The sequence below is a fragment of the Porites lutea genome, chromosome 10 (assembly GCF_958299795.1).
Source record: "Porites lutea chromosome 10, jaPorLute2.1, whole genome shotgun sequence".
Lineage (NCBI taxonomy): Eukaryota > Metazoa > Cnidaria > Anthozoa > Scleractinia > Poritidae > Porites > Porites lutea.
In genome coordinates this window covers 9,905,024-9,927,523 of record NC_133210.1, presented here as the reverse complement: position 1 = coordinate 9,927,523, position 22,500 = coordinate 9,905,024, and the positions used below count along the sequence as shown (strand labels likewise).

Here is a 22,500-nt window from a genome sequence, read left to right as displayed (position 1 = left end):
ACTTCGAATATCCTTTGAGATGCAAAAAATATATTTAATTACCAACATAATATTCATTCACATAACACAAGATCATCAACAAAAGGCAACTTCTTTCTCGAATACTCTAGATTAGACAAGCTAAACATGTCTTTTTCAAGAAACGGTGTTAGAGTCTGGAATAACCTATCTAATGAAATTCGTCAAATGCCTGAAGTGAAATTTAAATGCAACATTCACAATATGCTCCTTCAGAAACTCTCGGAGGCGAATGAGTATATTGATCTATTGGATTTGAATATGTCTTGAAAACTAAACTCAGTTCATTCTATTAGCTTTCTATCTACATTATCCTTCCAGCTTCCCATGTAATCTGCCTTATTTCTCCTGAGAATCTTCGTTATTATTACTAGTCAGTATTCAGTATTTTACCTAGTATTGTAATTGTATTGTATTGTAATTGTAATTATTCACTTTGTACTTAGGGTGCGTTTCTTTAAAAAAATCCAAATCCGGATTCTTGAATCCAAAAACGGATTTTGCGTTTCTTTAATAAAATCCGAAAATGGATTTTGAATCTATAGAATCCACACTCCGAGTGGATTCATTAGATCAAATCTAAATCCGGATTTTTAGGATTCATGATCCGTGCGTTTCTTTATTGCACGGATACAAAAAGCAGTACGTTTGGCAAGCGGTCGTCTTCTTAAAATCCGCCACATTCCCGCCATTTTGTTGTAAATATTAGCTGCTGCCGGCCATGGCGAATAAACAAGGTGAGTTTTTTGTGTAGTTTCACCGAAATTTTCCGTCCTGTACGTATTTTTATAAATTTTCCGGATGTTTGATGCGTCTTGGCATCTTTTATTTCTATCTACAGGACAATATTGGACGCACAGTTTATCTGCAGGTGAATATCCAGAATATCAGTGGAACGAAAGCCACGTTCAACCGGGCATTCAACCTTATCTTCCTCAGTTCATGTTTCCACCACCGCAGGCATCACAGTTCAGCCATGAAACAGTCAGATCAGTATCACCTCAGCCTGGTCCAAGTTTTTCTTCTTTGGAAACAGCTGCAGCCACATTCAGTCAGTCGAGTGAAGGCACCGAAGGCGAATCGAGAGCTCTTGTACGCTGGTCTAGAGCTGATGTGCTGTTGTTAATTTCCTGCTATGTCGAACGCAGAGAACGATTTAAAGATATAAACAAAAAGAACAAGTCCCTGTGGGAAGAAATCAGCGAAGAATTAAAGAAGAACGGAGTGTTCTTTAATGCCAAGGCGTGTGAGACGAAATTGAAAAATCTGAAGAGAAGTTATGTTGCTTGTGTTGATCACAACAAAGTCAGCGGAAATGACCGAAAGAAATGCAACTTCTATGACGAACTTCACGAAATATTTTCGAAAGATGATGCCATCGCTCCAAAAACATTGTGCAGCAACATTGATGGTAAACGGAGCAAAGATGCAGTCAAGAGTGTTAAAAATTCCAGTTCCACATTGAGTTCCACAGGTAGTGACACAGAGGAGTCTGTGGTTACAAAAGCAAAGAAAAAGAAGTTACCAGAGCGGAAGAAAAGAGAAGACCTCGTTGGGCTCTTTAAGGAATTTACACAAGACAGGAAAGAGGAAGAAAAGGAAAAGATTAAAAAGTTTGAAAATATGCACAATGAACGCATGGCACTCATGGGCCGATTTTTGAATGTTTTTGAAAAATCATTGAACAAAGAGTAACCTTGATTCCATAATTTTTTATTGTGTTGCAGAACATGGGATTATTTGACCACAAACATGAACATAGATACAGTAAACCTGAGTTTGTTGTCAGTGTTGAGTTATCTAAAAGTTTATTATATCATACATGTTAACAGTATTATTGCAAGTTGTATGTTTTTTTTATCACATACATACAAGGAACTACAACAGCAACATTAGGTGAGAGGGCCTAACTAAACTGGTTTTGATATTATTTATATCCTTTACTTTTTTTAGCCTGATTCTCAGATGCTTCAGATCACTTGTGTCACGCACTTCCTCCTTTCTGTGCGTGACACAAGCAACCTGGACTGTCAGAGTATTAGGCTGTTACATTTGTGTTGAAAGTTTACATTTCAAGCAACACCATAAATGTTTCAGGTAGTATAAAGTGATCCATGTACATGGCTCTACTATTTTCTTATATACTTTTAAAAACAAATAAAATATTGATATTTATAGCAAAAAGACTATTATACAGTATAAACTTTATGAATGACATACACCACCTATGAAAGAAGTGTTCATGAAAACACCACAGTACAAAAGGTATCAATACATAAACCACTTATAAATGCTAGGTTTATGGGATCAGTCTCATTATCATGTTTCTCTTATCAACTGCTCCTACACCTGGTGGAAAGATGTCATCATCATTGTCATCATTGTCATCATCATCATTAGAGTCATCTAAAAAATCATCGATGTCATCTTCAATAATGCAAATGTTGTGTAAGATGCAAGAGGATACAATAATTTCCGGTATGTCCTCAATTTTGTCAACATCCATCATTGTTTTTAGCTTCCTAAACCTGTTCTTAAAAAGCCCTATGGACCTCTCAACCACCATTCTGGTGGAACTGTGGGCAGTATTGTAACGTCTTTGTTGAGCAGTCAAACGTCCGTTGTCTCGAAATGGGGTCAGCAGCCACCTCTTCAAGGGATATGCTGCGTCTCCCAAAATGTGGGAGTTGCCAGGAAAATAATTGTCTGGGTTCACTTCAACTTCTCGGCAGATCGGAGAATTACGAAACACGCGAGCATCGTGTACTGAACCAGGGTAACCACAGAAAACATCGGTTATGAATAAATCCGGGTCACAAATGACTTGTAGTTGGACGGAAAAGAAACCTTTGCGATTTATGTATTGTTCGTCTAAAATAATTGCATTTATTTGTATTTAACTCTAGCCGAAGGGGGGGGAGGACTGGCACTAGTTTATTTCTTTGTCATGCGCTCTACGCAGTTCTTTCGCCATGTGCTTCAACAGACCGTTACTTCACTGAACTCACGTTTATTTTTTCCTGAATCGTTTTCTTATGGTGCATTGTTGTCGATGTTTACACTATGGCGACTAGAAAGAGCAGCAGGAGCACAAAACCTCCGAAAAAACTACAAGATTTCGTCGCGGATGACCTGGCGGCAGAATCGGCAACACCTCAACAGATGAGCGAAGCAGTCAAACGCGAACTGAGTCAGGTTGAGTCTTTGATAAAAGACCTTACTCCAACCAGTTTTAAAACAGAACAACCCACTGTAAACGAAACAGCGATCGAAGATCTTCGAAACCGCAATTTACAGCTTGAACTGGATCTTACACGCACCAAACTCGAGTTGTTGAAGCTACAGCGAGAGTCCAAGCAACCAAGTGCGCCCAAGATGGCCACGGCGACCGCAACAACAACACCTCATAGTCATTCTGTCGCAAAACCAACCTTGAAAAGTCTCCAGCAAGACCCAGTTGTTCAATCCGAGCTTAAATCTCTCATGGATTCCTTAGGAGACCCCATCTTACTGGGTTTAACCGCAGAGGAACAAGACCCAGCACAACCGCTGTTAGAGCCCTCTACTTCGCGAGGTAAACGTCCTCTACTTATCCCTGATTTCATTAGCTGCCTTCCCTTAGTACTACAGGAGGATAAGGAGACCGTGCTTGGAACCTCTGGTGATGCTAGAATTGTATTAAAAACCGCTCAAGACAAGAAACTGCCTCTTGACAAAATCTCATTCCCACAATGGTCAGCGGCTAACTTTCGTATTATGCATACTCTCATGTCAGATGGGTCTCTATCGTCCACCCAAGACATCCTTCATTACATTATGTACAGTTCAAAGATATCTGAGCTAGCCAAGTGTTACCCCTTACCGAAAGTGATGCAATATGATGATTTGTACCGCAGAATGCAGTTTTCGACAAACTGTAAATGGGGTACTGACAGCCAGTTCATCTCCCACCAAACACTCCACAGACCAGATCCAACTCCCACACCGCCGCGGCTATCTCCTCGCAAAACGTCCCGCCCAGTCCTAAACCCAGCAACAGGAAAGCAAGTTTGCTATGATTACCAACGGCGTGAAGGGTGCCGCTTTGCCTCTTCATGTAAATATGATCATGTTTGCATCAAACCTCAGTGCTTGGGAACCCACCCCCAATGGCAGCACCAGTCTGCTACTGCTCAAGACCCCCAATACTGAACCCACACTCAACTGCAGAGCTCCCTCCAAATAGTATTTTGACTACGGAACTAGCAGGAGATGTCTCGACCACATTGTTAAACGCAGGGACTAATCCCGTCTTAAGGACACCACTTCCCGCAGAGTGTGGGGAAAGTTTACCCATTCATGCAGGGCCCTTTTCAGAATTTAAGCAGCAGCCCCAAGCAGCCCAGGTCTCCACAGACTTAGTTTTTGAGACCTGGGCAACAGAGCTAACCAATGACCCGGACTCGGAATTTATCTTGGATGGTGTTAAAAATGGATTTCAGCTCCTCTCGCCTGATTTAATGGTTTCACCTGCTTTTACACAAAACAATAAGTCTGCTCTGCGACCTGGAGCTAAAGATCAAATTGAAGCGCAATTAATCAAAGGTCTCCGAGAAGACCACTTTGCTATCGCAGTCAAGACCGACATGCCAATTATCATTAATGCCCTTGGAGCCGTACCAAAAAAGGACTCCAATGAATTACGAATGATCATGGATTGTAGCCGACCCTTAACGATGAATGCTAACTCATATATGGATTTAGAACACTACAAGTATGTTACCGTTGATGATGCAGCAAATCTCTGTCAACCTGGTTGTTGGTTGGCAAAAGTTGACTTAAAACATGCCTACAGAAGCGTTGGAACACACCCCGATAGCTGGCGAGTTACAGGAATGTCGTGGCGCTTCAACGACTCAAAACACCCCATCTACCTCTATGATAAGCGTCTACCATTTGGAGCCAGGGCCTCACCAATGGTTTTTCACCGCCTCACACAAGGGATCTGTCGTATGATGGCCCGGAGAGGGTATACTGTGCTGGCATATCTTGATGACTTCCTTATCATCGAACCAACCCAACTTCAGTGCAAAGTAGCTTTTGACACCCTGTTAAACTTACTAGAGTCTCTTGGCTTCACTATCAACTGGAGCAAAGTTGTCTACCCTACCCAGTGCCTGATTTTTCTTGGAGTTGAAATCGACACTGTTCAGTGTGAACTCCGCCTCTCAGACGATCGTGTGTCAGAGTTGTTATCCCTTCTCAAGGAAACAAGCTATAAAAGCAAATGTACCAAGCTTCACCTCCAACGACTCCTTGGCAAGCTTAATTGGGCAGCACGTGTTGTTCGAGGGGGCCGCACATTTCTCAGACGGCTTATCACCTTGGCAAACTCGGTTAAACGTCCGCACCATCGCGTCTATCTTAACCTAAATGCGAGAGCTGACCTCATGTGGTGGACCCGCCTCCTGCCTGCACACAACTGTAAAACTTTGTTCCCCTCAGCCATCCCTGAACTTCCTACAGCAGTGCTTACTGAGGCCTCCCTGTCTGGCGGGGGGTGCCTATGGGCACCAGACTGGATGTACGTCAACTGGGCCTTGGACTACCCATCTCTATGCTCTCTCCATATCAATTACAAGGAGACATTTACCATTGTTTTAGCTGCACACCGTTGGGCACCTTTCTGGTCAGGTCATCGAGTAGTCGTCAAAACAGACAGTCAGGTGGCTGCAGCCATTCTGAACAAAGGCTCAACCTGTTGCCCGGTGATCATGGACTGGATTCGTTCTCTGTTTTGGCTTAAGGAGTATTACAACTTCAGTTTGTTCGTCAAGCACATTCCAGGAGCAACCAACACTCTAGCAGATAGTATTTCACGCCTTAATGATGTGCACTACTGGCCAACGTTCCAAGCATGGCTCTCCAAATCCTCTAGATCAAATGACTTCGAATCTCACATGTCGCCATTGTCTCTTGCTCTCCTTAGATCCAAGGGATCAGCAGCAACTTGACCGTGAAGTCACCAATTTCCGGCGTCAATCATATGCACCTACTACCAAGTCCACCTACATGAGTCAAATGCGTTCATACCTCTCCTTTTGTGTATACTACGGCTACCAACCTCTCCCAGCAACAGCATTAACCCTTAATCGCTATGCAGCTTTTCTAGCAAGGTCACTCTCAGCATCCTCCATCCCAGCCTATTTAAATGCGATTCGCATTCTACACCTTGAACATGGTCTGTCTGACCCAACCAAAAACAATTTTCAATTGGCATCTACACTTCGAGGAATCAAGCGTGTAAAAGGTTTAACAGTGTCCCAAAAGAAGCCGATTACACCCCAGATCCTATTAGCCTTCAAGAGTCATTTACATTTGGACAGCCCTTTACATGCAACCTTCTGGGCAGTTTGCCTCGTAGCGTTCTTTGGCCTCCTTCGTAAGGCGAATTTGCTATGCAAAGGATCAACAAAGTTTGACCCATCCAAACACCTGCGTCGAGGAGATATCCTCTTCTTCAATGACTGGGCCATCATTATCAATCGATGGTCGAAGACCATCCAATTTAGTCAGCGCATTTTAACTGTTCCGTTACCTCGCATTGCTCCACATCCACTCTGCCCTTACACCGCTCTCAGACATGCCTTTGGCTTGGTACCAGCACCTTTATCGGGCCCAGCCTTTATCATCCCAGCATCCACGGAGGGGGGCCTGACTCCTCTGACTTATGGAAAGTTTGACTGCCTTCTAAAACTAGTCGCAGCCAAGACGAACTTGGACCCGTCTCAAGTTAGTGGACATAGTTTTCGCTCGGGCGGGGCCACTCTGGCTTTTCAAGCTCAAATCCCTGCAGAACTGATTAAGCGTTTAGGAGACTGGCAGTCAGATGCTTATAGGTCTTATATCCACATCCCAGTTAAAGACAGAATGCTAGCAGTTAAGCGTCTCGCTTCGTTTGTTTAGATTTTTCCCTTATGGAGACTTTTGTCTGGGGTTAGGTCGTGCCTCCCTTGGGCAAATGTTATTAAATGGAAGGGTTCACTTCGGAGCCCTTCCCTGTTTACCCCAGACTTGATTGTTGTAGTTTTATCTATTTACATTCGTAGAGAGTTAAGTCTAAAATAATTGCATTTATTTGTATTTAACTCTAGCCGAAGGGGGGGGAGGACTGGCACTAGTTTATTTCTTTGTCATGCGCTCTACGCAGTTCTTTCGCCATGTGCTTCAACAGACCGTTACTTCACTGCCCTCCCTTCCCCCCCCCCCCCCCCTTTTTCTTTTTTTTTGTTGTTTTCACGTTTTTCCATGTATTCCTGTTTTGTACATTTGCTGTATCTTGACCGTCTCAGTTGGGCAAATGTTATTAAATGGAAGGGTTCACTTCGGAGCCCTTCCCTGTTTACCCCAGACTTGATTGTTGTAGTTTTATCTATTTACATTCGTAGACAGTTAAATGATTGTTATGTGGTGCTTTGATTGGTATGTGGGTGCCATCAATAGCCCCCAAAACACCCGGAAAACCCTTTTTCTCTTCAAAGGCCTCCATCACCGCTTGGGCTTTTAGACCAGTTGGAAACTTGATAAACTCATCCATTAAGTTCCTCACTATTGCTTTGCAAACTCGTCTGTAGACTCTGTACGCAGTTGCCCTGCAAACATCAAATCGATCGGCAACAGAGCGTAAACATTCTGGATTCCCAAGAATCCACAGCGTAATAAGGATTTGCTTTCTTAACTCGACCGGTGGTCTTCCTCTATCGCCGGTGTATTGAGGTAAGTCGCCGTGGACCGAAAGCAAATGTTCGAGAACTGTAACTGTATGCCGTGACATGCGGAAGTGACTTCGGAAGTCCTCCGGTATGTAACTAGGTACGGTTATTTCGTAAAAATTCTTTGTGCGAACGTGTTCTTTTCGGACGAGCTGTCCGGCCGCCAAAAGGAATAAAACTGCTTCGTCATCGGCTCCTAAAAGAACCTGTTGTTGTTCAAGGTCATCGGCAAGGACTTCTTCGAACAGTTCAAACATCAAACCAAAACTTTCCGCCATTTTGAAAACTCCCCCCAAAACACGCGAACTGCATGCTGGGGTCGTTACGGCTAATTGAAAAAAAAATCCATTTTCGGATTTTTCGTGTCTTTAAAAATAACGAATCCGCATGATCTCGGATTAAGAATCCAATCTTGGATTTTTTTAAAGAAACGCACCCTTAGTATTCAGCTTATTTTAATGTATTGTGCGATAATAATTAATTCTATTTAGTATTGTTATTGTAATTATTCTACTTAGTGTCAAGCCACTGCTCGCCTCGAATAGCTATAGCTAACTGCGAGCAGTGGTACATCATATTTTGTATTTTCTCAATTTTTCTTAATAAACTTGAAACTTGAAACTAAACTTGAAATATAATTTACTTTGCAATCTTGTTTTTAAAATGATATAAAATGACTGTTGGCAGACTCGTTCTATCATTCAAAAGATTTACCCCTAGAAACATTCTCTGTGTAAGTATTCAAATATTTATCCTTTCACAGAACCATTGCATGTTTAACGTTAATCTTCGCGTTCTCAAATAAGCCAACGCTGCTAAAAGAATGGCCGCGATAAAAATCACGATATAACCTACACATAACGAGCCGCTGCCATTTTCCTCGCCGCAGGTATTCACCGCGCACGTGGAGCTGTTAAAGGACATCAAGTTTTGAAATTTATTGTGAACAAGATGAAGATGAGTTGGTGTAAGCCTGTGTCCAAGAGCAGTGATACAATCCCAGTAACAATCCGTGAATTGCGGCAAATTTCGGCTTGCTCTTGCCTTCAAAACAAAGCCGTAAATATCGATTGGTGATACCCCTACATCGCGAGCCAATACACCAATATATGTATCTTCTATTGGCCAGGGTCTCCATCGCTGCACAGCTTTTAATATATCTGGTATAATACTACGCGAAAGTACATAGAAAGCCCCTAGGCAATAAGGCGGGTAGTATTTCTCGTTGAAAGAAGATCCTGGTGGAAGTGGGTTTCGTTCATCGGGATCCCGCGAGACGCCAACGTTATTGTGAACGTGCCCAGCGTACAAACGCGATGAAGGTGCGTGATGTAGCCATGATACTAGTTTCGGTAAACGAACGTAGATATCGTCGTCCGCCTTTAAAACGAAGCGACAGTTGACTTTTGAGGCCCAGGAAAATCCCATGAATAGCTTAATGACTAGGTTTATGTAAGTGTCGTTAAAATTTCCTACTAGAATGTCGTTGAAAGCCCGCGCTTCCTCCATGATTTGCGAATCTAGCGTGTCTTGGTAGTTTCTTCCCAGTAGGAAAACGACATTCCATGGACACGGATCATTTTTACTTCTACAGTCAAGGCTAATCCCCCAAGTTTCCCTGATAGCGTTCCTAGCGAATCGATAGTCGCTACCGGGAACCGACGAAACGAGGACAAGAAGAAAGATCTCTTGTGCAGGCAGCAAAGGTTGAACCGAAGGGTTAACCATCATGAAATTCACATCCGCGACAGTCGGCACATGCCCAGTTAGTTTCGCTACCCAAGGAATCGTTTTGAGTGTTCTTGTCATTTTGCCAAAGAAAACACAACCGCACACCAGTAAAAATATTTTCATCGTCGGTAAAATGTTTTGCTTGCGAGAGTATTGCATTTTGCGATCGTCCTCTCACACTGATTTCATATCTTTTCCACAGCAAGCACGAGTTCAATGTATTACTAATTCGATATTTCTATTGTATATTTTTGTCCTTGATAGCGAATGTAAAGCGAATGTAGCGAATGTATCTGAGCATGCGCAGTATAACCGATGACAATGAAAGCAGGTCATTCATCACCGACATCACAGGTGCAGCTAGATATAAGAAGTCACGTCAATTTACCAACTGAAGCAAGCCAAAATGGTCTTTTACTTTATCCACCTCCCAAAGGAATTTTAAAAACTAAGTTACCAATCAATAAAAGTCTCTGATAAACATGATGATTTTTGAGATGAAAATGTGGCTACGTTCCTACGGCGCCGGACGAATTTTCTACCGGCTGGAAAAGTTGAACGGACAATTTGTTCTCACGGGTCCGTTCCTGAACATTTTGCTCCGTTCACACGTCCCTTTGAACGGCTGGGCGACTACATTTTCGTACAGTTAAGTTGATTTCGTGTAAACGGAATATTAGTAAACGCACGAATTGTTCAACCGGTCAAAAATTCGTCCGGTGCATGCCTTGTGAACGTAGCCTGTTTTTTCTTAAACTATTTACTGAGTTGAGCGTATTGTCCGTGTAAACATGAAACATTTAATAGATTAACTGATTTGAAGTGCCATTTTAAAAAAAAACTAATCAATTCAAAGCACGAAGGGGCTGAGAATTACTTCTTTCGTGACGTATAAAAAAAATTAGATTCCATAGAGTCACACACTTTTACTCCAAGCTTCAATTTTGACGTTTATTCTTCAGTCCTTGAAATTATGTGTTTTAAAAATTCATTTCTACTTTTTAACAATCGAACTTGGGAAACTTAAGCCTTAACGTCAATTTCATAATGACTTAAGTTTCCGTTTTCAGGGCCCTATAATTAATAGTAGGAGACGGCCTTACTCTGTTTGTGTTGCTTTCAAATTTTTGATTAAGGGAGATAAACTTTGATTACAATTGATGTAGTTTGCGCTCCTGAACCGGTTTGCTTGGTTGTTCGTGTTACTAGTTATCTACATCAGTGTTCCAGACTGAACTACTAAAAAGCTTTGCAAAAAAACTATAGGTTTACAGTTGAATGTATGCTAATAAGTAGGTAACTGAATCGCATATATTATAGAGTGTTTTCACTCACGTGGCCAGCATCTATGGAAATGTATTGGAACAAAAGAAAGCGTTTGCATCAGAAAAGAGCTCAACTCCCAGAGGATTGGTTTGGGACACCATCATGGCCGCCGTTTCATTGTTTTGGGACAACAATACGGCCGCCGTGACGTAATGTGAAAACACTCTATAGAACACATTAGCCACAAGCCAGTCTGTGAAAAGGGGACTCTTAAGTAAGAGAGAACCGGGAAAGATGAATACAGTTGAACCTCTCCACAACGGCCACCTTGGAGACAGAAGAAAGTGGCCGTGGTAGAGAGGTTTAAACAAGAATCAATGTATGGACTGTCCGAGTGGCCGTTATAGTAGAAGTTCGACTGTATATGATTTTGGCATATATTGGAACCACAGATTAAAAAGAAAAGTAAAGGAGATCATCAGAGACATAACTTACGCAGTAAATAAACAAAGGCCCAAAAAATTCAGGCTTGCCGGGAAAGAGTCAGGAAATTGTAAAGTGAGTGCAAAAAAGAGAGAGACGCCCGTAACGTAACGTAGGGCTGGAAACCATGAGCACATGAGAAAGAAACTGCCGACCGAACTTTGATTAAAGCCAAGCTGTACGTTATAATCCGTTAATAAACTGTTTATGAATCTCGTCTTGGCTTTTCACGTGAGTTAGCTCTCGAGTAGACTCAGCTTTAAGTCGACCTCTTAAAATTGAGCGAAGCTACCTTAAAATGCATGAGACTACGCAGCGACCGGGCGAGCGACGAAGTGTCTCGATGTCGACCTGTTTCGCCTGACCCTAAAGCCTCGGAGATATTAGACTACCAGTAGTCCCAATTTGTCATTAGGGACAGCCGAACGAGCGAAACGCGAGCGCGCGTGATTTTCACGCGCGCTCGCGTTTCGCTCGCTTTACTATCCCTGATAAAAACTGGAGACTACTCGTGGTCTACGGAGACATGGTAGAATTTTAATATATCGAACGTGGACTGTTGTCATGACGTCACCGGCACAATTTTCCACCGGTGAATTTCGCGCCAAACAGGTATGAAAAGTCCTTTAAAATGGCATAACCAACCCGGAAAAAAAATAAAGGACTTTAGAATGTCTAGCTCTCGAGCAAGTCACCACAAAGAGCCGTTCCAAATTTCACGTACTACTCCTCCAGTCGCTGGTGGATCCTGTACACTTGTAATAGCGGTGTTTTAAGTTTTTGCCGCTTGTTTTAGAATTTCATATTCTCCAGCAGCAATCTGACTTCCGAACCTTTGTAAAAGAACGCGCACGTGAATAACCACTTGCATCCCATCCTCGGAGACCCAGGGGCGGTCAGTCAGGCCGGGGGAAAAGGCGCGACGAAATTTTTCAAGTACAGGCGGAAAAGCCCCTGGGTATCGACTCTCACTGGACCATTTCCAAACGGTCAAGCGAATGCTGGCTCCTGATTGGGCACAAAAATACTTTGTATTATTGTGCCCAATCGGCGAACAGCATCTCCTGAGTTCTTTTCGTGAGTTCGTACACAACGGCTATTGACTTGATAACGATTGTCTGGCTCATGCACCAAAGAAATGCACGCAGTCAGGAAACTTTCAGTTTGATATAAACTCTCCATTTCAAAATACTATCTACCCGAAAACTGAAGACGTTTTTCCAAAAATACAATCTTGAGCTTACAACAGGTGTTCACGCTTGCATCAATCACGCCTTCGTAAATAAGGGTCTCCGAGGCCACTTGCATCCAACACGGTGTGTTATAGCACACATGTCCAATATACACAAACGGATACGATTCGTCAAACTGATGGTCCATTGGTACCAATGGTACCAATAGAAAAGGGTGTCATTCCAATGGTTCTGTTGGTGAATATGCATCTCATTAAGGGGACTTTGATTATTTTCCCATGTGACCTGGCTGGGTACAGGGCAATTCCAATGGTCCATTAGTACCAACTGATGGTCCATTGGTACCAAGGGTACCAATAGAAAAGGGTGTCATTCCAATGGTTCTGTTGGTGAATATGCATCTCATTAAGGGGACTTTGATTATTTTCCCATGTGACCTGGCTGGGTACAGGGCAATTCCAATGGTCCATTGGTACCAATGGTACGATTGGTACCAATGGAAAATGATGCCATTCCAATGGTTCTACTGGTCCAAAACAAGTTCGCTTTTACACCAAGTAGAAACGCGCTAATAATTATGAATATTCCTCGTTCTATAAGCCAACCACGCAATGACAAGTTCGCTTTTACACCAAGTAAAAGCGCACTATAATTATTATGAATATTCCTCGTTCTTTAAGCCAACCCCACAAAACAAGTTCGCTTTTACACCAAGTAAAAACGCGCTAATAATTATTATGAATATTCCTCGTTCTATAAGCCAACCAAGCAAAACAAGTTGCCTTTTACACCAAGAAAAAACGCGCTAATAATTATTATGAATATTCCTCGTTCTATAGGCCAACGACGCAAAACAAGTTCGCTTTCACACAAAGTGGAAACGCGCTAATAGTTACAAAGCGAGGGCGACGTATATATCTAGCGCTAATAATATCTCAAGGTGCTGCGAGTATAACAAACATCGTACGAACATTATAAAATTGAAAGGTAACGCGTCACTCTCGTGTTCGTTCTGTTTATTGTGATTCACGAGCAAACAACAACATGACATATGAATGTTTTCTTTCCTGTACACAAGCACTATTTTTTGGTAATTCTTACTTGTTTGAAAGAACCCGAAACAACGCGGAAAGGCGCGAAACTAGCAAAAAGGTATTGGCTCCTAAAAGAGCCGTTTTATATTCAAGTGACTGAAGTCACTCTTCACTGTTGACGTGGGTTTGTTGTGGTAATCCATTAAGGTACAACAGTTTGCTATAATCAAGTTCGTAGTAAAACTATTGATGTCTTTTACTGTCAACGTTGTCGTTGACAAATTGTATTTGCCGTGCTCTTTTCTCGGCCGTAGCTTGCGATGAGGCCCAGGACTGAGCTAGAAGAATCCATCTACTGATGATTTCAGGATTGCATCCGTTGCCGTGGAAAAACAGCAGAAGTTTGAATGTTTCCTTATCACCCATCGGTTTCTTCCAGAATATGAGGCTAATATCCTTAGGCCACGATTTCTCTGGAAAAAAGGCGTCGCCGTTGAGCAGTCGGAATAGCTGTTTCCTGTTTTCCACGACTTCTTGCCGAGATAGCAGTCGTATTTCTTCTCGGTACATAGACATCATAGCCATGTTCCAAATGATCATATAACCGTGAACTGAGACCACGCCGATAATGAGTGTAGATTTATAAACCCGCGTAGTTATGTGAGCAACATTTCACATTACTTTGAGATTTTTTATTGTTCTTATTGTCTTATTACTGTTTGTAAGGGTTATGCAATTTTCTCACTTTTTCGGTATTCTTTGTTATTCTGAAAATAAAGCGACCTAACTGTTATCTCACCTTTTTATTGGATGAGGCGTGATAGCACTCTAGGGACATTAGAAGTTCGAGTGATTGTGTTCACGTCTATTAGGGATAAACTGAGCACGTTGTAATTTCGCTGGCTTGTTGTCGCTTCAGTCTACACACCTGCGTGATTTCGAAACTTCCGTAAAGTCATGGCTGCCCGTATGCAAAGATTGGACGTCGATTTGGAAAAATGTTACGAAAACGATCTGGATTAGACATTGTTGCCAGAGAACCTAAGAAAAGTAAGTACTCTTCTTTTTGGAAATTTGACATTATTTAGCCAGGGACACCCAACGACCGTTTTCTGTAAAATATCTGTTCCGAGAACACGGCTAAAAATTGCTAAATGAACGTTCCATTCATGTACAATTTTCGAAGCTTCTCTAATAAATGCCCTACGATTTTCTGAAGTTTGATTTTCATATTTTACTACACAGGTTACACTATTTTCCTTAGATAAAGGAAGCCTAAAATTTTTGGATTCTAAAATGTGATGGTGCGGAGGAATCAGAAAAATTCTCACTTTCGTAAAACGTTAAATTGCACCTAAAATTTTCGGAAAATAATACTGAACCCCTTTTAATTTCGCAAAGACTTATAAGTTCCCCTAGGATAACCGAAAAGATAAAAATTTGTTAGCATCGCTTAGAATGCATTTCTAGAAATCTAAAGGTACTCTGGATAGCGTAAAAAGGGGTTTTCAACGATTTTGGAGGAAACCGTCGATGAGTGCCCCTGTTATGCCATAGCACAACATCACTCAACATTTGAAACATGCAAGAATTTGAAGGTCGCGCTCAGTTTCTCTTTTGTTGAATAGATTTTGAAAATTTGGCTGTAGTTCGAGAAGTACAACACTTTTATGCATGTGCTACTTTTAAGAACCAGACGTTTCACTCAACCCTTTTAGTCCCTATTTGATATCTTGTCCTAGCCTATACAATAAAAATCTCCATGGAAGAATAACAGACCCAATCTTTTCCCGCTTTAAAATTAGCGTTCTTTGTAAACGCAACATTTTTAAGATTTTTCACCGGCACACTCGCAAAACAGCGGGATTTTTACAGCAACTGGAGTTCAGTGCGTTGGCCTTTCCTTAAATGGAATTATCGCAGCTGGTACATACAAGAGTCTATGTGAAACGTCGTATGGACTTGAACAATAACAAAAATAAAGCACGAACTAATGGTGAGGATTATGCCCTATTCTTATTCGTAGATGAAAACAGGCTCCCAATCTTTTTTTCTCCAATATTCCATGCGAATCTTGAATTTTTAAACAGAGGACGCCATTTTTCTTTGATTTGTGAAATTTATGGAGAACATAGGGACTGCTGGTCATTTAGGGTTTTCAACACCTTCACCAGCAGTCGAGCTGGAAAAAGTTTTAACGGTTACAAAATATGGTTCGTCTTCTGAGCCCAGCGTAAACCAAACCCTATTCTTTAGATCTATAGAGTATTTCAGGATTCCTTGACTTTTCTTAATCGACATATGATAGTTAAAAATTAGAGTAGCTAACATTTTTCGATTTGTCAAATTTACTGAGTACATAGGACTGTCTGTCATTTCTTTTGCATAGGCTCACCAAGAGTTTATCGATGATGTAATTTTGGTAATTTCCCTCTATTATTTTATTGATGTCTTTTTGTCTATATAATAAAAGGAGCATTACACTACGGCGCGCCACCGTGTAATATCCTCTATGTGTAACAAGCTCAGCACCAGATTATCTTATCCCTAAATTTATTTAACAATTCAACATCAGTGGGCAAGAAACTAGAAACCCACAATTGCTACATATTCCCTTATTTAAATCAGTGACTAACCAGAAAAGCTTCTATTACAGACCAGTGAATAAGGGAACTCACTGGACAATAAATAAAACTAAGCAAAGATGCTTTAGGCTTCAAATAAAAACTCATAAGTAAGCAACTTTGCTAGGCATACAACTTCATAAACAATGTTTGTTATATTTTATGTATGATTGTATAATTATAGTGATTAATTTTTGGCTCTTACCATTCCACTTTTTATATATTTACTGTACTCCTTTTTGTTTGTAATGTTTAACGTATTTTTTGTAATTATCTTTGAATAATCTATAAATGACTTTCCCTTTTTACCTACAGAATATCAACACAGAAGTCTGTGAGCAACTCTTCAGTTGGCTATCAAGATATTCATCAATCACTAAACATATGAATCGATGGAGATTTTTATTTCTTATGTTACATTTGCTAGACTCCCACAATGAAGATGTAGACCAACAAAACTCCTGGTAGCTTCCATGTTGTAAATCAAATCGCGAAACATATCTAAACTTCTATCGATAAGTCACAATTTCTCTTCATTCACATACTCTTTTCTAGAACTGGGAACCCAGTTAATAAAATTAAAACACTCTATTTCTAACAATAAACACCATGAATGGAACAGCAGTAAGAATCTGCCAATTGAGTACAACTTTCAAGAAACTTGAACATCAATTTCTATTGGTAACAACATTTTAACTCCCCTCAATGGATGCATATTCACCAATAGAACCATTGGAATAGGGTGCTTTTCCATTGGTACCAATCATACCATTGGTACCAATGGACCATTGGAATTGCCCTGTACCCAGGCACACCACATCAAAAAATAATCTAAATCCCCTTAATGAGATGCATAGTCACCAATAGAACCATTGGAATAGGGTGCTTTTCCATTGGTACCAATCGTATCATTGGTACCAATGGACCTTCGGAATTGCCCTGTACCCAGCCACACCACATGAGAAAATAATCCAAGTCCCCTTAATGAGATGCATAGTCACCAATAGAACCATTGGAATAGGGTGCTTTTCTATTGGTACCAATCGTACCATTGGTACCAATGGACCATCGGAATTGCCCTGTACCCAGCCAGACAACATGAGAAAATAATCTAAGTCCCCTTAATGAGATGCATAGTCACCAATAGAACCATTGGAATAGGGTGCTTTTCCATGGGTACCATTGGTACCAATGGACCATCAGAATTGCCCTGTACCCAGCCAGACCACATGACAAAATAATCTAAGTCTCCTTAATGAGATGCATAGTCACCAATAGAACCATTGGAATAGGGTGCTTTTCCATTGGTACCAATCGTACCATTGGTACCAATGGACCATTGGAATTGCTCTGTACCCGGCCACACCACATGAGAAAATAATCTAAGTCCCCTTAATGAGATGCATAGTCACCAATAGAACCACTGGAATAGGGTGCTTTTCCATTGGTACCAATCATACCATTGGAATTGCCCTGTACCCAGCCAGACCACATGACAAAATAATCTAAGTCCCCTTAATGAGATGCATAGTCACCAATAGAACCATTGGAATAGGGTGCTTTTCTATTGGTACCAATCGTACCATTGGTACCAATGGACCATCGGAATTGCCCTGTACCCAGCCAGACCACATGACAAAATAATCTAAGTCTCCTTAATGAGATGTATAGTCACCAATAGAACCATTGGAATAGGTTGCTTTTCCATTGGTACCAATCGTACCATTGGTACCAATGGACCATTGGAATTGCCCTGTACCCAGCCACACCACATGACAAAATAATCTAAGTCCCCTTAATGAGATGTATAGTCACCAATAGAACCATTGGAATAGGGTGCTTTTCTATTGGTACCAATCGTACCATTGGTACCAATGGACCATTGGAATTGCCCTGTACCCACCCACACCACATGACAAAATAATCTAAGTCTCCTTAATGAGATGTATAGTCACCAATAGAACCATTGGAATAGGTCGCTTTTCCATTGGTACCAATCGTATCATTGGTACCAATGGACCATTGGAATTGCCCTGTACCCAGCCACACCACATGACAAAATAATCTAAGTCCCCTTAATGAGATGTATAGTCACCAATAGAACCATTGGAATAGGGTGCTTTTCTATTGGTACCAATCGTACCATTGGTACCAATGGACCATCGGAATTGCCCTGTACCCAGCCAGACCACTTGAGAAAATAATCTAAGTCCTCTTAATGAGATGCATAGTCACCAATAGAACCATTGGAATAGGTTGCTTTTCTATTGGTACCAATAGTTCTATTTGTACCAATGGACCATCGGAATTGCCCTGTACCCACACTATTGGATGAAAACCTGTGAAAATGCTGTGAAAAATATGTGAAATACCCTGTGACAAGAAAACACCCTGTGAAAAACCCTGTGAATTTTGCACAGCCTAAATTTTGAGAAAATTTCAAAATTTAGGACCCTGTGAAAAAACCTGTGACTAAAATAAGCCTGTGAAAAACCCTGTGAAAAAACCTGTGATCAAAGTTTAATAAAATTGCCTACAAAACACCTCTGAAAAATCCTGTGAAAAAACCTATGAAAAAATTTTGAGAAAATTGCCTAAGAAACACCTCTGAAAAACCATATGAAAATACCTGTGAACAAAAAATGGTTGAAATCGATAACAGCAATTTGCAAAGATGCACTGAAAAAACCTGTGAATAATGAAGGAATGAACCATATGTGTGCTTTTATAAATTATTTTACACATATATATGTCTATAAATAAAACACATGCATAATTAAGTAAAATAAAAAGCTGGATGTTTTGATGCAAGACATTTGTTTTGCTACTCAGAGCTTCATGCTGCCAAAAGTAACGGTTGCAACCAAACATTGAGATAGAAAATAAAGAACAATGGCATTAGGGTTTACATTGAATGTGGTTTTGCAAAAATTTTTAATTTACGTTGTTATATTACAGTTTTACAAAACGAAGCAGTTTCTGGTATTTAGGAATATTCAGGTAATTTCAATGCAATTTGCATTTTTCTTATGTTTTTCTGTTTGGTTTTTACACAAATTTCTGTACAGTGTTCCTACCCCCTTATGCTCCCATGTGATTATCAAGTCCCTATGACACAGTCATGTGTAACAAGAATAATTATGCTTTTGGTTTCTTGGGAAAGCGGCAAGTACAACAATCAATATAATTTCCAGGCAAAAATTGTATTCAGATAAGAACCCTTTCACTTGTCACTTAAAAAGACTTTTTCTCAGCTAAGAAGGACTTTACAGAAAACCAATGCTGGCCATATATCTGCTACATGCTAATAGTGCAACTTAATGACATATGTGATATCTTCCACTTCCACAAAATGATGTTTAAGTTTGAGCATTTTTGGACCTAAATGTTGAAACCTAGTTGAGAAAGTGTTGAAAGAAATCTAAATGTTGTTAAATTTCATTTGACATTGTGTCAACATCTTTGTTCTCAAGGATGTTTGTGTTAAAGCATGACAAGTTATCTCTGTTCTCACCATTTGGTTTAATGCTGGATTATGTTAAACAAGTATAATTATTGTTCTAAATGAGAAAGGCACATGAAATATTTCTCATTTATTATTTACCAGGATAATTAAATGAACACCATGACATTGCAAAGGTGACCACATGTTGAAACCAGCACTGAATTTAACATAGTGGTAAATGCTTATCTTGCAAGCATCAAGTTATGGATGCTTGTGGTTGGTTGCTAAGCACGAATGAAGCATAGGATCAGAGTTGCTTGATGTGATAGCCAAGAGCAATTCACGTCTAAAACTAAGTCACTGACAAGGTATATTGTAAAATTTTCTTGGTTGTTCGCACAATATGCAACATCATATATCACATCAGCAGCCATGTGCATTCAAATAATGATGTAGTAGGCTGTGTCATAAAAATCAGCCTTGCATTGGATGTGAGCCCATGACCCTCGGCGATGTGTTTTTGTTAGTTCATAAATAAATAAACTTGTCAGTGATGAATAAATGAAAGTGATAATTTGAAAATCATATATTTTAACTAAATAAGCATTTGCTGTAAAGGAAACCTGCTTTGAAGTTGTGAACATAACTGCAATAATCTTTTACTAAATGGCCAGTAAGGGGAGATGGACTGACTTGTGTGTCACTTTTTTTGGAAATAGAACATGTTTACCTAATACTTGTTCTACCATCGTAACAAGCGACACCATGACCATGTCAGTCTTAGAGGGGAAATGGACTTCAGACAGATTCCTGCCCAGAACAAAATTGAATAAAGCAAATGATCAAGGGAAAAATTTGGCTTCAAGTAGTAGTATACTTTTTGCAAGGGAGGTCAATCATATTCGGTGATAAATGATGTACTAGTTCGTATTTTTGGTCATTGAAAGGATAGTTTTGGTCAAGCTGTTAAAAAAAAGGTCAAACCTAGAGCTAGTTAAAATAATGGAGCCGTGAAATGTTGTTAATTATATACTGGTATCTGTTTATTGTTCATTCAAAGTATTTGTCTATTTCTGATTGGCTAAAATCTCCCAGATAATTCTCCATGACCAGCTACTGTTGACCAGTTTAGGAAGACATAATGCTAATATCAGTACAGTTTCCCATATTGTACTGATAATCAAGTAAAAGGGACAGCAGGAGCACAGTAGTTCAACATCTTTGGTGGAGATTCAGTCTTAAGTGTTATGAAGAAAAAATAACTTCAGTTGTACAGCCCCAGTAACTCAAACTCTGAAGGGAAACGAAAAACTGTTTGAGTTAGTAAGGAATTTGAGTTATCAGGGTAAATTTCATTGAAATTTAGAAAGCTAAGGGAAGGGAAATTTAGTTTGAGTTACTGGGGAATTCGAGTTATCTGAGGTTTTACTGTAAACTACTGCCTAAAGCAAGTAGGAATCAAGGATGACAACTGCTATTTGAAGAATATCTGCTATCAGAACTAAACATCCACTGCCAAAGAACATGCAAATACATGTATTATGAACATTGAGGCAGAAACTTACATAAGTTTTTAACTTGGAAATAATTTTGATTGAATAATAATTGTTTTAAAAACAATCATTATGCAGCTATCAAGGGGGCTCGATCCACATAATTCTTCGCAAAACAGTGACTCCAAACTGAATGCAAATAGAATATGTGAAACTCAATATAACTTTCACTCTTATTTTCGAGAACCAAATTAAAGGTGCTAAGAAAAAATGAGACAGGAAAGGACTTTTTTTTTCATCATATTCAATTTATCAAAGTGAGGTTGTGCATTTCTAAATGAAATTCATGTCAAAAAAGAAAGGAGAGTTTTTGATCACAAGAATAACAACTTAAACAATCAAATAACTTAAAAGAAGGAAGCATCTTAGTCAGAGAAAAACAAAACTTAAGCTTACTGTAAAAGTTCAAATTTATATGCTTATCTGTTTTCCCTAATTCAAGTGGCTAAATCTCCAGCCCGCTGTAAGAGTAAGTTCATTCACTGGATGACCCTATCATAAGCAGCATCTTCAAGGGAGTCTGTTCACCCTAATTGAAGAACTGGTAAAGAATGACGAGAATTTATTAGATTTAAATGTGTGATAAATTTGTACAGGAAAAGGGAAAAGCTTTCAGATATGGAATTAATAAAGCGGCATCTGCTCAAGATTCGTTCATGCATTAAAGCTTAAATCAAAGAAAGCAAGAAAAATTGTGTTGTGTAATTAAAATGACCAAAAATACAGCCGTAAGTACTCACCTTAAAGAACTTTTTTTCTTCCATTCGGCATATCATTGAGCTTCTGCTTCTGTATGACAACAGGTAAAAATATCATAAACGGAGACTGACTTCACTTGTGAACTCAACTCTTTTGTTCCGACCTCAGTTTGGATCTCATGCTTGTCCCTCACATATTTTTCTTTAATTTAACCGGTCAAACAAAAAGAATATGCACAAAGACGATCTAGATCGATCCGAACGTTCAGAAACCAAGATGGCCGCACTCGGACAAGAAAGACTGGATCCTAGCACCCGTGTTTTGGCGGTTTTGGCGCGAATTTCTGAACGCGGCTTCCAAACTCTCTTCATTCGTTCAATCACAACAAAGATAGAGATGACGTGTAAAAGCTGAAAAGGCAAAAACAAGACTTTATTTTTCCCTACATCGATTTGTAATCATGGCCTTTTCTTCGATGAAGTTTTCATTTTTAAAATAATCAAAGACTGGCTGAAAAGGTAAGTGCTATCCTTCCTTTAATTTTGATAAATGGGTTTTTTGTAGAAACATGTTGATACTGGTGAGTTTTAGAAAGGAACTACATATATACATAGCTGTATAGCCTCTTCTCTCCTTCTTCTTATTTTTTTTTTTACTATAAACAGGTCCTACGTTCATTTGAAGTTGAGCTATTAAGCTAGTG

At 40.0% G+C, this 22,500-nt stretch overlaps 2 protein-coding genes across 2 annotated transcripts; one reads left to right on the top strand and one right to left on the bottom strand.

Moving 5' to 3' along the window:
* The first annotated feature begins 28 nt into the window (after nt 1–28).
* LOC140951003 (uncharacterized) lies at nt 29–1,791 on the top strand. Its single transcript, XM_073400222.1, has 2 exons — nt 29–755; nt 860–1,791. The coding sequence occupies exons 1-2, from the start codon at nt 740–742 to the stop codon at nt 1,711–1,713; spliced, it is 870 nt and encodes a 289-aa protein (XP_073256323.1). The 5' UTR covers nt 29–739; the 3' UTR covers nt 1,714–1,791.
* Nucleotides 1,792–8,510: 6,719 nt separating this feature from the next.
* LOC140949475 (beta-1,3-galactosyltransferase 1-like) lies at nt 8,511–9,578 on the bottom strand. The gene has a single exon (XM_073398633.1). The coding sequence runs from the start codon at nt 9,576–9,578 to the stop codon at nt 8,511–8,513; it is 1,068 nt and encodes a 355-aa protein (XP_073254734.1).
* Between the last annotated feature and the right edge of the window lie 12,922 nt (nt 9,579–22,500).

Coding starts and splice junctions, on each gene's coding strand:
- LOC140949475 (XM_073398633.1), bottom strand. CDS start 9,578: ATGACAAGAACACTCAAAACGATTCCTTGGGTAGCGAAACTAACTGGG.